Source organism: Myotis daubentonii, chromosome 4, assembly GCF_963259705.1.
Source record: "Myotis daubentonii chromosome 4, mMyoDau2.1, whole genome shotgun sequence".
In the NCBI taxonomy this organism is placed as follows: Eukaryota; Metazoa; Chordata; class Mammalia; order Chiroptera; family Vespertilionidae; genus Myotis; species Myotis daubentonii.
The window spans coordinates 82,956,639-82,974,021 of NC_081843.1; the positions used below are offsets into that span (position 1 = coordinate 82,956,639).

Sequence of the window (17,383 nt, forward strand, 5' to 3'; positions counted from 1 at the left end):
TCTTCCGTCACTGAGGCAAGCAAGCCTCGTGTTAGTTTCAAGCTGCCTGGCTGCCGGCTGCCATCTTGGCTGACAGTTAATTTGCATATCTCGCTGATTAGCCAATGAAAAGGGTATCAGTCGTAAGCCAATTACCATGTTTCTGTTTTATTAGTGTAGATTGTGAAATGATCATTAATGACAATATCTAGTTAACATCTGTCACCATAGTTACAAGTTTTTTTCTTGTGATGAGAACTTTTAAGATCTATTCTTTAGCAGCTTCTAAAAATTCAATATAATATTAACTATAGTATTAACTATAGTCACAATATAGTATTAACTATAGTACATGTAATATTCTCATTATAAAACTAATAATATAGGTGAACTCACAGAGTTGCTCTAAAGATTAAATAAGATAATGTAGATGCAACCTATAAGTTTTCAAGTTCAACATAAATATGATGTCAAACTTTAATATTTTTACAAAAATATTCTATAAATTCCTTTTCAAATCTGAATATAAAACATAACCTAGTCTATATCAGAAAATGAAAATAATCCCTCAGGGTGGGGGAAGGGAAGGGAGAAAGAGAGAGAGGGAGAGAAAACAAACTACTGTTGTCTTAAGAGTCAAAACATTCTTGAAATGAACAGACCCAAGAATTCTCTGGGAAGCAGATTAAGACTCAGAGATCTATTAGATGTAAGGGAAGCGGGACATGAAAGAGGTCTTTGTTACTTGTGCTTTCAAATTTTAAAATTACCTATCCTTTTCTTCTCTGCTATTTCTTACAAAGCCTTTCAGAGATAATGGCTTTTTACTTTATGCTTTTCTTTTTTACTTTCCTAACTATATTCTTGTTGAATGACTAAAACTACACACACATTGAGTAGGAATTTCCTACAGTTTATCTACACCATAATTTTGTATTCATGGCTAGAATTTCAAATTTCCACAAAATTTTCATATCCACCATTTTTACTTCCTTGCAATTTTTTAATAACTAGAGGCCTGGTGCATGAATTCATGCACCAGTGGGGACCCTTGGCCTGGCCTACAGGATCAGGCCAAAACTGGCTCTCCAACATCCCCTGAGGGGTCCCAGATTGCGGGAGGGCGCAGGCCAGGCTGAGGAACCCCACCAGTGCACAATCAGGGCTGGGGAGGGACACTGGAGGTTGGCCAGACAGGGAGGGAGCGTGGGAGGGCTCCAGGGCGTGTCCGGCTTATCTCGCTCAGTCCCGATTAGCCGGATTACCATGGGCTTTAATAGATTTTGCTGCTTGCAATAAAGTTGACTGTCTTCTTAAATTGCATGTAGCATTCCCATAAGTATTTTAAAGAAAGAGGCTTTATTATTTCATTATGCCTGTTCATCATATCCTCCATAATTTTCTCCATTACTGAAAAAAGAAATTTACATACATCTCAAATATAAAATGAAGTTCTAAATTGGCAGTTCTGCCTCTGATATTATTCATTATAGTTTTTACTTCTAGCTGTGCAATAAATGATGTATTTTGACTAATTATATTTCCTTAGTACATATAGACATTTAGATTTGCATTTTTAAAGCACTTATATGTGTGTCTTCTAGAATCTTGTGTTTAATTTTGTAGAAATTACTACAAAGAACTCTTTAAAAACTCCTTTTGTGATCTGTCTGCCCCATTTATTTTAGCCTGTTTTTTTTTAACAAATATTTTAGTTTTGTCTTTTAATATCTCAATATATACTTATGTTTGTCACTTCTAAAGAGTTATTAAATTACTATTAAAGGAGGTAAGGGGATAAAAGGTAAATGATGAAGCATGGATCTTGGAGAAAAAAGACTGAGGTAAATAGAAGTAAAGAGATTAATAATTGCATAAAGTTTTAAAAAAATGGTTTTCTTATTGGCTTCTCTTTCTGCTCTCCCCTCTGCACTGCAGCCCTAAAAGTGTATTCCTTCCTTATACTTCTAAGGAACTAATAAAATTATCAAAGCTAGCAAGCTTCCATTTCCATCTATCTTTTTCACCTACTTCTTAAAGTTAGAATTAGTTAAAATTTTCACTCATTTTTAAATGTTCAACTATCCTGCAAAGACCTATAATCCAAGATTAAGTCTGTGTAATTATAGATCTTTGGATTTCATAAAAACTAAAACAATTCCCCCCAGACACAGAAAGACAAATATTGTATGCTCTCACTTATATGTAGTATCTAAAACAGTTGAACTGACAGAACCAGAAAGTAGAACGGTGGTTGCCAGGGAATTGAGGGCGTGGGGGGTGAAGAAACTCGAAGGATGTTGGTCAAAAGGTACAAATGTTCAGTTGTATGATGAATAAGCTTGGGGGATCCAATGTACAGCATGGTGAACACAGTTAATAATACTGTACTGAATACTTAAAATTTGCTAAGAGAGTAGATTCAAGTGTTCTCATCACAAAAATATAAGAAAAAAGATAACTATGCGAGGTGATGGATATGTTACTAAAATTGACTGTAGAAATCATTTCACAATGTATATGTATATTAAATCATCACATTGCACGCCCTTAAAGAGTCATGTCATACAACCTAAATATATACAATTTCATCAACTGTACCTCAATAAAGTTGAAAAATAAAAAGCTCAAAACTTCCCTTTAATTGTGAAAACTTTTGAGAGCCATAGCTGAGGCTGTGCTTCCCCTTCCTCATTTTCATTCATTTACTTTTAATTATGGAAACTATGTTTTAAAGTATATATGCAAGAATATTACAAGATCTAGAAATATAATGACTTGTTAAAAATCATAAGTAAATAAATCATAGCAAGAGAAATAAAATGGGGTTTTCGCCCAGCTGGCATGGCCCAGTGGTTGAGCGTCGACCTAAGAACCAGGAGGTTAGGGTTCGATTGCCTGGGTTGTGGGCTTGTTCCCCAGTAGGCAGTGTGCAGAAGGCAGCCAATCGATGATTCTCTCATTGATGTTTCTATCTATCTTTCTTCCCTTCCTCTCTGAAATCAATAAAAATATATTTAAAAAATTTTTTTTAAAAATGGGGTTCTCTGAATCATATTTTTTAAAACCCTGACTTTATTCATTTACAAGTATCTTCATTTAAATTAGTCTGCTCGGGCTTCTTGTTATCCTTGGCAAAGATAATTCTCTCTCTCACCTGTCCAATTAAGATAACTGCTCTAGTTATTGCTCTATGCTTTCTTTCTTCTTATATTTTTAGAAACAGAGGAATAATTTCTTATTGTTGCAATTAAGTTTCATCATTATCTAACTTAGGAAACTTCTTTCTTCTTCATGGTCATATTATATCCAGATGTTTCCTGCTTCTTCCATTTGCCTGGTCATAGACTGTAATCTACCATTCATTCTTTCTAATGTTTTTCTACTTTCCCTCTTCTACTGTAAAATTTGAGCTTTCAATTCTTCAAACTTCTTTCCAGAAACAAGTCTGATTCTTCTACTGTGTTGACTATGTTGACAGTTATTTGATGCTTCTCTGACTGAACTACCTGTCTGACTCAATTTCCTTCCTGCCTGCCATAGCAATTATTAATAATGGCCTTTGCAGGCGTCTTTTTTTCTATCTTTCTTTTTTTCTTTTTTGGTCTGTGTATATTTACTCCTTAGATCTTCCCTGGTAATTATCTATTGTTCCAATTATCTACTGAAAGAGCTCTGTGCCCTCCTATTGGATGTTTTTGATTCTCTTTCACACCTTGCTCTGGACTCAAAATGCTATTTTCTGAACCCTGATTAACCTTGTCTGTCTCTAAAAATCTGATATAACTTAGGACAATGACTTACCATGACTGGAGATATTCAAATCCATATGCAATGTATTCTAAATGCCAACAAGTTACCAAAATGCATGAAATGTTTAGTTCTGTAAGGAAATATTCTGAAGGGGAGAACACTCAAGTGAATGTATAATTCTGTGAAGTTCGTTAAAAAGAAAAATACTGCCTGGCTCTCAGGTGGTTGGAGTTTCATCCCTGCACTAAAATGGTTGCAAGTTTGATCACCAGTTGGGGCGAGTACGGGAGGCAACTGATTGATGTTTCTCATATCAATGTTTCTCTCTCTCTCAAATCAATAAACATATCCTTGGGTGAGGATTAAACAGAAAAGAAAAACAGTCACTTTATGACTCAAATCTAAAACAATACTAGAGGCATTGATAATATCACTGAATGCTAAATGGAAGGCTTCACAGAGAAAGTGGAATTTTGAAGAGACATTAAAAAGTAGGTAGACTTAAGCAGGAAAAAAGGAAGAGAAAGTATTTCAAAAAGGAAACTGAAGATATGAAGAAACTGAGGATTTGAAGCAGGTATGCATCTATGGTCATACCACCCTGAATGTGCCCGATCTCATCTTGTCTGAAGGAGGTCTGAGGATATGTGTGAAAGTGGGAATGAGAATGAACTGCTCAGGAGGTAAAGATGATCAACTAATACCATGGGGTTATTGAGTGCAATAAAAATAAAGTTGGAAAGCTAGGAAGCCATGCTGCCTGAAGATTCAACTACCAGATGAATAAAGAAGAAGGTAAAGATATTAAAGATGAGTGGGAGGAAGACCAGGTAAAAGGCAATTACAATCATGTAGGTGAAAGTCAAGGCAGACTGGGGAAGAACCTGGTAAATTTGGTTTTACACTGGTTTTAGTTATAACTGACACTGGAAGATTTGAAGAGGAAAGTCCACTAGGCAATTTGATATGTAAATTAGAGCTAAGACGAGAAGAAATGGCTGGATTTCTAAATTTAATAGTCATTTGAATCAAGTAACAACTCAGGAGTGAGGCAATAGAGAACTAGAGGCAATCTTAGGGAATACCCATATTTAGAGGATGAAAGAAAGAAGTGGAAAATAGCCAAGGACACCAAAAAGGATCAAAGTATCATTTGGTGAGTAAATTTCTCTGTTAAAGATATATAGATTTATTTATTAATTTTTTATCTCCTCTATTTCCTGAAACATAGCCCAACACCATATCACTCCTATTAACTCCTATCTTTCCTTACCACTATTTAATAACAGTCTTCAATGTTGTAGAAAAATACACTGCACTTTATTTGTAAATTAACAAAATTTATCCTGTAGAATACAGCTCAACAATTATGATTACCTTCCAAACAAAGCTGAATGAAATTTCTGCAAGCTTTAGGTGCTTCTTTTGACCACAACTCTATATCGATATCTCCAGCTGTAGTTTTCAATAAAACCTGTAGAAAGAATATAACCTCATTATATCAAATTATCATTTTGCTTGATAATCAGTTGAATGACCTATCAACTTTGAAGCATTCTCTAATGAGTTTTCAATTTTAAAATAAAAATTAGAAACTTTGCTTGGCTCATAAAAATTTCAACTATTCATACAAGTCACTGTACATTTGTACCTTTCAAATACCATTTTCAGAAATAGTTTCGGATTTAAGAAAAATAGCATACACCTTGTTCAATCAAAGAAAAAAGCTCATTCATTTAAAAATCAATAAGTTAAACTTATTTTCATCAAGACAGTTTGCCACAGCATTTCTTCTAATAAAATTGGTGTAGCAAATTAAGAAATTAAAGAACACATGAAATTGTGAAACTATAAGACAATTTTACAATTACTCTTTAATAGTAAACACTCTACTTTCTCATTGACACTCATGAATGAGAAAGTTTATAAAGGAATAGTCTTAATCGAATTCTGGGTTGTATATTATTAAAATGCTATGCCTGAAAATCACCATTTACAGTAAATGGAATCTTTTGATAACCTCCTTTCTACCAGCTCATAAAGGCAGTTATTCCTTGGTGCAACCAGCCATCTTTTAAAACCAAAACCCCTACTGAACCCACAGGAGGAAATAGCTTTTAACCGTCTTATTAATAAACTAGAGGACTGGTGCAAAAAATTCGTGCACTGGTGGGGGAGATGTCCCTCAGCCTGGCCTGCCCCCTCTCATAGTCCGGGAGCCCTCAGGGGATGTCCTACTGACTGCTTAGGCCCGCTCCCCCCCCCCCACACCTGCCTTCCTCTGCAGGAGACGACCGGGCGATCAGGGGAAGGTGCTGTCCCCTTCACCCAACCGCTGCTGTCACTGCTGACCGCTGCGGCTGCCTGCTCTCAGCCCTCATAGCTGCCACCGCTTTGTCCGGAAGAACGTCTGGAAGGACATCCGGCTGTCCAGTCTAATCAGCATATTATGCTTTTATGAATTTGTGCACAGTGAGGTCCAGCCAGCCCGCCGTGGGTAGGAGTCACGGGAAGGCTCCAGGGCATGTCCAGCCTGTCTCACTTAGTCCCGATAGGCTGGATCCCAGCAGCAGGCTAACCTACCGGTCAGAGCATCTGCCCCCTGGTGGTCAGTGCATGTCATAGCGAGCAGTTGAATGGCCTTAGCATATCATTAGCATATTACAGTTTGATTGGTTGAACGGGTGACCGAACACTTAGCATATTAGGCTTTTTTTATATAGGATTATTGTAGAGGATAACCAAAAAGAACGTTAGACTCTAAATTTGACTATTGTGGCACAGTGGGAGTCCAACTTCTCTAGAATCACTTTTTCTCCCACAATGGTCAATGATTTGTGACCATCACCATCATTTAGAATGTTTTTACAAATAAAGTGTATGCAGTGTGACTATGTATTTAAAAACATGAAACTGATTCTCACAGGATGTCAGTATCAATAAGTCACACTTTTTATTTTCTAAAACTCCTTTACCTGATTTCCACAAATTTTTGAAAACTGGAAAGAATTTAAAAGTCATTCAGCTAAGCCCCATCACCCAATCCATTATACAGATGCCTCAAAGAAATTGTAAATTGCCCTGAGTCTGAGAGCTTGTTAATAGCAAAGCAGGAATAGCATTTCTCTCACTGTATTTTTGCTCAGTTGCCTTTCAATTTGTTTCAAAGGCCCAGATAATACCATAATTTATATAACACTGATGAATTTATTACATGCTTTTGGGCCTTTACTAGCTTCATAGTTCTTTCATAGATATTATTTAATGATCATGGGGGTGGAGAGGTGGAAATATCTATATAATGGTAGTTTTTATTTTAAAAAAAGTTAATATCCTATATTATAAAAGCCTAATATGCAAATTGTCTCAACCAGGAGTTCAACCGGGAGTTTGACTCCTCGCTATGACGTACACTGACCACCAGGGGTGGCGCGGAATATGGCAGGCATCAGTGATGCGGTGCTGGTAGCAGGTGGCAGTGGGGGCACTGCCAGACCCGATGGGCCCTGACGAGAGCGGGACCACAGTGAGATGGCTGAGCAGGTGAGCGGGTGGCACCAAGCCAAAGTGGGTGCAAGCAGTGGCCCGATTGCCCTGCAGACGGCGACCAGCAGCAGCAGCGGGGGGCAGAGCTGCTGCCCAACTCCCAGGTGCTGAGGGAGCCAGGCAGGGGGCCCGGCCCTGATCGATCACCCCATAGGCGGGATGGTGGAGGTGAGGGGGCGGCGCTGACACTTCCATTACAAAGAAAGGGCAAATAGCAATATTAAAGTATTTCTTCTAATTATTTTCCTTTCAATGTGCATGAACCACACCAGGCCACTCGTATTATTATATTATTGATTTCAGAGAGGAAAGGAGAGGGAGAGAGATAGAAACATCAATGATGAGAGAGAATTATCCATCAGTTGTCTCCCATACACACCCCAATTGGGAAGAGAACCCACAACCTTTCGGTGCACAGGTCAATGCTCAAAAACTGAGCCACACTGGCCAGGGTGAGTAAGTGAACTTATATGTTCCTTTTTATATATTAAACTAGAGGCCCCGTGCACAAAAATTTGTGCACTCGGGGGGGGGGGGTTCCCTCAGCCCAGCCTGTGCCCTCTTGTAGTCTGGGACCCCTCAGGAGATAACAACCTGCTGGCTTAGGCCTGCTCCCAGGTGGCAGAGGGCAGACCCATTCCCTGGGTGCAGCCCCTGGTCAGACTCAGAGCAGGGTTGATTGGGGAGTTGGGGCACTGCCCCCTGTCATGCACAGAGCAGGGCGGATCGGGAGGTTGAGATGCCACCCTCAGTCACACTCAGGGTAGGGCCAATCGGGGGGTTGGGGCACCGCCCCCTGTCACACACAGAGCAGGGCCGATCAGGGGGTTGAGGAGCTCCCCCCTGTCACTCACAGAGTAGAGATGATAGGGGAGTTGGGGCACCACCCCCTGTCACACACAGAGCAGGGCGGATCAGGGGGTTGGGGCGCCGCACCCTGTCACACTCAGGGCAGGGCCGATGGGGAGGTTATGGCTCTACCCCATCACACACAGAGCAGGGCCCGTGGGGGGGTGGGGGGGTTGGGGCGCTGCAACCTGTCATACACAGAGCCGCAGGGCGATCAGGGGGTTGGGGAGCTTCCCCCTATCAGGCACAGAGCAGGGCTGATCAGGGGGTTGGGGTGCCTTCCCCTGTCACGAACAGAGCAGGGCGGATAGGGAGGTTGTGGCCCCGCCCCCTGTCACACACAGAGCCACAGGGCGATCAGGGGGTTTGGGCACTGCCCCCTGTCACGCTGATCCCGGTGCTGGGAGGGATATTACCCTTTTACTATATAGGATAGAGGCTTGGTGCACGGGTGGGGGCCGGCTGGTTTGCCCTGAAGGGTGTTCTGGATCAGGGTGGGGGTCCCCATTGGGGTGCCTGGCCAGCCTGGTTGAGGGGATGATGGCTGTTTGCAGCTGGTCACACACCCTTCAGGGTGGGGGTCCCCACTGGGGTGCCTGGCCAGTCTGGGTGAGGGGCTGAGGGCTGTTTTCAGGCTGGCGGGTGACTGAAGCTCCCAACTGCTCCTTTTTTTCTTTTTTTTTTTTATTCTGGGCCAGCTTTAGCTCTGAGGCTTGGCTCCAGCTCTGAGGCCTCGGCTGCTGAAAGCAGGTATCTGGTTTGTTGTGGGCAGCTGATATAAGGTTAAGCCTCGGACTGACCTGTGGGCAAAGTCACAAACAGTTCCCAGCTTAGAGGGCACAGTCCTCTTAGCATAATTAGGTTTGACCTTATAACACTCCCTAGATCTTATCTGGGAAGCTAATGGGCTGAGGAAGTGCAGGAATTATAACCATGGTCAAAACAAGTGAAACTCACAAGTACTGTGTAACTATGGAAACCACTACCTTGTTTACCTCTCACTATAAAATAAAGGCTCAGCTTGCCTTGGGGTCTTTTTCTGTGGCCTCAGCCAGGCACAGGGAAGATCCACGGAGATTAAAGAAAGCTAGAGAGTTCTGAACGCTGCCTCCGTGTAAAAACATTCTTCGCCGACTCCGTCCACACCTTTGGGGAACCCCTGGAACTGCTGGAGCTGGACCTCAGCAGTTTGTTTGTGTTCTATAATTGAAACACTGTTTCAACTCCAGCTCTGAGATCCTGGCTGGCTGAAAGCAGGTTTCTGGGGTTTTGTTTAGCTTCTATATTTGTAACAATGTTTCAAACTGCCAGCTCAGAGGCCGGCAAGGCAGGTGGGGAATGTTGGTTTCCTCCGTCACTGAAGCAAGCAAGCCTCATGTTAGTTTCTAGCTGCCTGGCTGCTGTCCGCCATCTTGGCTGGCAGTTAATTTGCATATCGCCCTGATTAGCCAACGGGAAGGGTAGCGATCGTACGCTAATTACCACGTTTCTCTTTTATTAGATAGGATGAAGGATCTCCTGTTCAGGCAGTACCTTTGTTAAAGGTTTTCATCTTTATGACCATGAAAAATCTTCCTCCAGAGTAAAGCAACTAAATCTGCCCTTGACAAGCAGCAGTATAACCACAAACTCACTGATGCTTGATATTTCTCAGAAGAGAGAAATAGTATTAATTAATTCATTCATTCGGTACATATTTGAACATTTCCTAGCATGTATCAAGTACCATTCTTAGATGTTTATCTCTGCTTTTGTAGTGCTTGCATCCTGGGGAAGGGGAGGCGAGACGGGAGGAGAAAGATAAGGGGAGGAGACAATCTCTCTATATAAAAGCCTAAGTAACCAGCCCGGCCAACAACTATGATGAGCACTGACCACCAGGGGGCAGACGTTCAATGTAGGAGCAGAAACCACAGGCATGAAAACATGGAATAGACTGATAAATCTCAGACGGAAGGGGAAGGTGGGAAGAGATTAACCAAAGATCTTAAATGCATACTAGAGGCTCAGTGCACAGATTCGTGCACCGGTGGGGTCCTTTGGCCTGGCCTGCACCCTCTCGCAATCCGGGACCTCTCGGGGGATGTCAGAGAGCTGGTTTTGGCTCAATCCCCACAGGCCAGTCTGAGGGACCCCACCGGTGCACAAATCAGTGCACCGGGCCTCTAGTAAACAATAGAAAAAACTAAAGAGGTTAAGGGGACCAGGGAATGCTGGGATGCAGAACATAAATGAGGTTTGTTATTTTATAAAAGAGTAGATAGGAAAGGCCTCTGTTAAAGTGACATTTGTGCAGGCTAAAGAGTATATTAGAGAAAGGAACCACAAGTGTGAAGACCCTGCCTAGCAGGATAGGCAATGTATCCAATCCCTACCAGTATTTATCAACTGGAGGTGATTATCACCCTAAAAAATAAACATTTGGAAATTAAAGAAGGTAGCTATTCTGAGTTTTTACAATGATGCAGGGTAAGGGTGAAGAGTAAAGAAAAGTTCAAACAACCAAGAATTGAAATAATTGCTTTGCCCAAAATACCTACTAAAATTTTTGCTGGGACTATCAATTACAAAACTTCTGTTATTATTTTCAAATTGCCCTCATTATATTACTAAATGTCAATCAACAAAAGATTGCATAAGTAACATGATCTAGTCATGCAACAGAATTATACCTGATATAAATTTAGTTCACCCTAATTCAGCCCCACTATTGTCTACATTTTGCTAGTTCATCATGTTTCATACGTGATGACACAGACTAGGTCTTAGATTAATTCAGGTGATACTTATTACCTTACCGACTCCTCTACTTCATACCACATGTGAACACCTTGGAGAAGAACTGACACACCTTGACGATCGTGCCCCTCTCTCGGCAGCACGCCTACTAGACGTGGCATAAGATGTTCCTTTACCTGTCAGCCTCCAAACTAAACCATAAGCTCGTCCGGGGCAACAGCTAGACCTCATCCATCCGTCTGTGTATCCCCAGCACCTAGTACAGTGTCAGGTGCCCCGTTCAATGGTTGTAGAATTAAGTCAGATCTGCTCGTGTGGTTAGGTTTCTACCTAAGACCCCCGCCTGCAGGAGGTAGGCTGAGGCTAGAAACAGGGCCGCAGGCGGGTCGATGGAGACATCCCCACTCGAGGACTTTTTCTAAGTGTGCCTGTGCTGACAAGTGCCAACAGATGGCTTTCTATGCCATCCTGGTCAGAGGCCGGGGGACAGACAAGCCTCGTGGTGGTCCCGCCCACCCCTAAGACTCCCTTACTCGGTGAGGTGTCACTTTGGGGGACCCAGGTATCCTAGGCGGGGCTCTCACCTTCCCGTTCGTGGGAGGCTCCTGAATGTAGATATTGCTCATGCTGGTCAGTGCCCAGGACTCGGCTCCTAATTGAGGAGGAACGCGGGCGGCCGGTCGCTAAAGTTACCCACGTATCACACTTCCTTTCGCCGTTCGGTCGCGGAAAGCTCCAGTCGGTCAATAACCCCAGAGAAAACGACACCCAACACTATCTTTGCCCATAGCTACCCCTCACGGACGCCGACATGTTGCTCCGGGGTTCGAGCACCGCTAATCCCGAGCAGGGGGATCCCAATGTCCTCCAGGGAACGAGAAAAAGCATTAAGATCCTGCATAGATAACTTTAATTTCTATGACAACTTTTGAAATAACGATTCCTAAGTCTTGGTGTTGTTTCCTTCTCTACATGCGTCTGCAGGCATCCCTGCTCCCCCGAAACTGGCAGGAATGGTTCGGCCCGCGTGCTCGGCAATAGGGCTCCCCCGGAAACCGCAGCGGCGGCTCCTGGGTTCCTCTCTCCGGGCGCCTCGGAGGGCCTCCCCGACTGCCGCCGAGGTGCCGCGGCGCGGGGCAGAGGAGACGCCACCCTCGCAGCGCGTCGGCCTCGCAGCCGGCGGCGGGAAGCGAGCGTGCCCTCGAAGCCCAGGGCTCCTGCGATCCCGTCCCCAGCGCCATGGCAGTCCCAGGTGAAGTGCGGACAGCAGGCCGCTGGGTTTGAGCGGGGAAGGAAGCGGGGAGGGGAGGTTGGGGTGCGCAGGGTGGGCAGTAGCGCCCGTGGGGCTGTAGGCGGAGGTTTTAAAATGCGCAGGATCGTTTGGTTTACGTGGACAAGTTTACACTCCAAAAATAAACTCAGATGGAAAGTAGGAAAGAAAGAAACTGTCTACGCCGCCCCCGCCGGGCTTCCAGTGCATTAGATGGTCCCAGAGAAGCCGGGGGTGGGGGTGGGGGTGGGGCAGTCGGAGGCCTGGCTGGCGGGTGGCCGAGAAGAGCCGACCTTCCTCCGATAGGGTTTGAAAATAAGACATTTGGGGAGCGTGGGGGGGGGGGGCAGGCGTGCCCAGCCGGCCGGGGGCATGTCTGTGGTTGGGGCCGCCGGCCGGAACGGCGTCCGGGTTCCGCGCTTCCTGTTGCACTAGCTGCTCCGTGGCCGCGCGCCCGTCGCTTTGCCCTCGTGGGCCTCCGCTTCTGCATTTGCTGTAGATTTGTTCATTTATGTCTGTGGCTGCCAACAGCCCTCAGATTCTGCGTCCAGTGGGTGCCGACCCCAAAACAGTGAACCCCGCCAAGTCAGTGCTTCAGAGATTTCCCGCCCGCAACCACCCCCTTACTCGGAAGTTCCAGTGGGGGGGGGGGGGCGTCTCCTGAACCCCGTTTTGCCAGGATGTGCGTACGGAACCCTGCTGGCAGGGGACACTGATGATTGAGAAATGTACTCCCCTCTCTCTCTGCCCCTCCCACCCCCCCCCCCCCGCCACACACAGACACACACACACACACACACACACCACACACACGCGCACACACGCACACACACACACACACACGGGGACCGTGGAGATCGGCAGTGCACGTTAGCATAGAAAAGACTGGGAAATGCTGTGGTTTGGAAGTTCTAACTGTGTTTCAACCCACCCCTCCCCGTATTATGTGACCACGTCCGTTCTGCACCTTATTGTACAGAGAGCCGCTGTGGGAAAGCTGTGCTCGTCCACCCACTGTAGTTTGGGGGGAAGTACACTCATGCACACACATAACTTTCTGAAGTGCCTGCTGCGTGCTAGGCGCTGCCTGTGCCAAGCATTGGGAATACAGTGGTGAGCGAGACGGTTATTCTTCAAACTGAACTTACTAAAGAGCAGTAAAGAGTGAACAGGTACCAGAAACTCAGGCCGGTGTGTGGCAGGGAGTATACAAAACCTCCAGGAGCACACAGTAAGGCCACCTAACGGGAGCGGGGGGGCGGGGGGGCGGCCAGAAGGACTCTCCAGGGGAAGTGGCACCTGGGATGAGACCTGGAGAGGTGCAGGAGGGGGGGAGTGGTGGGAGGGGCAGTTGCAAATGTGTGAGAGGAAGAAATGAGAGAGTTCACTGTGGATGGGACTCCGAATACAAATGGAAGAGAAGTGAGAAATTAGCTAGAGAGATAACAGCAGCTAGTTTTCACGATGCTTTTGCTACGTGTCAGACACTGTGGCACATGTCGGGTTTTATCTCGTTTTAACAGTCTCACCGTGAAACAGGTATTAGCATTTCCACTTTACATACGAGGTCGCTGAGGGGCAGAGAAATCAAGTAACTTGCCTATTATGAGGCAGCTAGTAAGTGGCAGGTCAGTCTGCGCCTGAGACCCTGTGTGCTTTATACATTTTGCCATGTTACAGTATAAATTACAAGGTAGTTTCCAGCTCTGAAAGGATCTTGTAAGCGTGACAGAGTTTGAATGTTTTCCTGAGGAGGATAGGAAGCCTTTTAAAGGTTTTAAAACAGATGCACATTTTGGAAAGATCATTCTGACTGCATATTGGATTGGAGGGGAGCTATTTTGAAGGCAAAGTCACCAGTTAGAAGTAATTGTTACACTTTAACCTATTATTTTGAATTGAAAGAAAGTTAACATAGCTATTACTCATTTATTTCAGCCCTTTGTATTCAGCATGTCTCTATGGAAATAAACCTACATTTCTATGAAAATTGAAGCTTTTGGTTTTTTTGCAGCCACATACACTTAAACCTTGTTTATTTGGCCGTGTTAGCTTTTGAGCTTGACATGCTTGGTTTAAACCCAGCAAAAAAAAAAAAAAAAAAAGGATGATAGCACTGCAGAAATATAATGCAAGTGCCATTAGAAAATATAGACACAGAAAATGGTAAGATAATTACTTGATTGATCCAGATAGTGTATTAACAGAAATAGGGCTCCATCAGAAACATTTTGAGATAATCATCAAGAAGGACAAGTATTGTTATGCCTTTTATTTGTAGGTGTAATGATCATATGGATTCAGCATGGCATGTCCTGGGTGGTTGTACTAGTGATTATTACAAGGCATGACTATAAAGTAACGAGGCTGCTATAAAGTACAATGAAAATCAGCTTCGCCTATTTTGTGGTCACCTGCTTCAGCTGTTTTTCCACAGCATTGTGTATAAGCTTAGACCATTATGTAACTAACAATGAAGTACGTACTCTCTTGGCAAGGGAAATCAAAGGCTCTTAGCTGTCATTAAAGAAATTACATTTAAACACAGGTTTCAGTGAAGTTTACTTTCTTCTAGAAACTGCTTGAAATTAGTTCTGACACTCATTTTAATGAGTCTCCATTCCCCATGAAGAGTTGACCTGGCACAATTGGCATCTATGTTACTGATGTGGTTGGCACAAAAACTCTATTTGTTTCTCTTCTTCAGAGAAATCTATATAGCCAAGGTAAGGTTTTCCGTAGCCAAATTAACATTACATCTGCTATATCAAAGTGAGTAAAATTCTTAAAACACATTACTATAGCATCTTAGTCATAGAAGAATTCTGAATCACACTACATCCAGTCTTCTCACTCAGAAATCATTTCTTTTCTCTCTAGTCTATGCTGCACATTGCTCCTGAAATAATTTTCCTAAATCATGTATCTGATCCTGTCATTGACTCATACTTGTGAATTTAGTGTCTCTTCATGTGACTTACCCTTTCTGAGGCTCCATTTCCTTGTCTCTGTAATGAAGGAGTTGTAATAAATTCTTGTAATGCCAAAGCTCCCATCTCTGGGAGAATGAAGTGCTTGCTCCTGCTACCCTGTCCTCCCATCTCTCCTCTCACGCATTCTACAGTCTAGAGACATGGCCAGCTATGCCCAGAACCTCTCCTGTGCTTTTCTACGTACAAACTTTGTTCTCACTGTTCCTCCTCTACTGTGCTATCTACCTGTGGGAAACTGCTGATCCCTCAGCTAAGAGTCTTGCCTGCCAGTCTTCCTGCTTGTTAATAGAACAATGTGTCTTACACTGGCACATTCTAGCATGTATTACAGCTGTGGGTACATTATCCTAACCTAGTATATTGCCATTTCCTTTGCTGTAGGAACTTTACTCATCTTTATGGTTTCTCTAACATCATTTCAGATTCTACCCATAGTAGGTAAATAATGTTTAGTGGGTTGATCATTAGAATTGCTGCTGAGTGGAATCTAGTACTCAAATAAACAGACTAAACTTGACAGCAATCTTGATTCTGTTTCATCCTATCTAATAAAACAGAAATATGGTAATTGGCGTACGACCGCTACCCTTCCCATTGGCTGATCAGTGAGATATGCACATTAACTGACAGCCAAGATGGCAGCTGGCAGCCAGGCAGCTGAAAACTAACATGAGGCTTGCTTGCTTTAGTGAGGGAGAAAGCCAAAGCTTCCCTGCCTGCCTAGCTGGCCTCTCAGCTGCACTCTAAGCAACTATGTTACAAAAATAGAAGCTAAACAAAACCCAGGGCTTCAGCCAGCAGGACCGCAACATTGTTTCAAATACAAAAGGGTAAACAAAGGCCAGAAACCTGCTTTCAGCAGTGGAAGTCTCATAGCTGGAGCCGAGCCTCAGCTAAAGCTGGCCCAGAATGGAAAAAAAAAGGAAAAAAGGACAGGTTGGGAGCTTCAGTCACCCGTCAGCCTGAAAACGGCCCTCAGCCCCCCTCACCCAGGGTGGCCAGGCACCCCAGTGGGGACCCCCATCCTGAAGGGTGTGTGACCAGCTGCAAACAGCCATCATCCCCTCACCCAGGCTGGCCAGGCACCCCAGTGGGGACCCCCACCCTGATCCAGGACACCCTTCAGGGCAAACCAGCCGACCCCCACCCGTGCACCAGGCTTCTATCCTATATAGTAAAAGGGTAATATGCCTCCCAGCACTGGGATCAGCGGAGCCACGAGGCCTCCCAGCACCGGGATCAGCATGACGGGGCAGCGACCAAACCCCCCTGATTGGCCCTGCTCTGTGTGTGACAAAGTGCAGCGCCCCAATCCCCCCCCTCCGCCCCCCACGGGCCCTGCTCTGTGTGTGACAGGGTAGAGCCATAACCTCCCCATCGGCCCTGCCCTGAGTGTGACAGTGGCGGCGCCCCAACCCCCTGATCCGCCCTGCTCTGTGTGTGACAGGGGGCGGTGCCCCAACTCCCCTATCGGCCCTACTCTATGAGTGACAGGGGGAGCTCCTCAACCCCCTGATCAGCCCTGCTCTGTGGCGCCCCAACTCCCCAATCGGCCCTGCTCTGAGCCCGACCAGGGGCTGCACCTAGGGATTGGGCCTGCCCTCTGCCACCTGGGAGCAGGCCTAAGCCAGCAGGTCATTATCTCCTGAAGGGTCCCAGACTGCGAGAGGGCACAGGCCGGGCTGAGGGACCCCCCCCACCCCCCACCCCCCAGTGCACAAATTTTTGTGCACCGGGCCTCTAGTCAGTTAATAAAATTGTATTGAAAATCTGCAGTGTAGCTTCTCTGAGATATTTACAGCTGCAATCATTGCCTTTGGTCACAGAATGCTTGCATGACACCACCTCTTTTTGTGTAGGGATTTGGTTTGAGTCAGGTTTTTTGGTTGGGTCTTTGAGAAGGCGGTTTATTCACACGTTTCAAATTTTAAAGGATCCAAAAGGTGTATAGTGATGTCTCCCACCTTTTCTACCCCACAACCCAGTTCTCCGTTCTTCAGGTAACCAGTGTATATCCTTATAAAGATTTTTTTATAACTTTATCCTTAAATATAATCTTATATAATCTATATTATATATATTAAATCTTCTTTTGTGTAAATGGCAATATACTATAAGCACTGTTCTACATGTTGCTCTTTTCTCTTTATACTTTAGAAATTATTGCCCATTATTAAAAACCATCCTTATTCTTTCATACCATAATTTGTCTAAATTATTTCTATTCTTTTACTGTTACAAAAAATGCTGTGGT

The 17,383-nt window shown here is 44.4% G+C and overlaps 2 protein-coding genes across 2 annotated transcripts in view; one reads left to right on the plus strand and one right to left on the minus strand.

Annotated features, from left to right (window-relative positions):
• Positions 1–11,696, minus strand: part of CWC27 (CWC27 spliceosome associated cyclophilin) — a 180,913-nt gene extending 169,217 nt beyond the window's left edge. The window contains exons 1-2 of the mRNA XM_059694531.1: positions 11,451–11,696; positions 5,110–5,206 (exon numbers count right to left, since the gene is read on the minus strand). Coding sequence (XP_059550514.1) covers positions 5,110–5,206; positions 11,451–11,492 — 139 coding nt within the window. The 5' untranslated portion in view covers positions 11,493–11,696. The remainder of the gene's footprint in view (positions 1–5,109; positions 5,207–11,450) is intronic.
• Positions 11,697–11,921: 225 nt separating this feature from the next.
• Positions 11,922–17,383, plus strand: part of SREK1IP1 (SREK1 interacting protein 1) — a 37,750-nt gene continuing 32,288 nt past the window's right edge. The window contains exon 1 of the mRNA XM_059694534.1: positions 11,922–12,118. Within this exon, the coding sequence (XP_059550517.1) occupies positions 12,106–12,118 (13 nt within the window). The 5' untranslated portion in view covers positions 11,922–12,105. The remainder of the gene's footprint in view (positions 12,119–17,383) is intronic.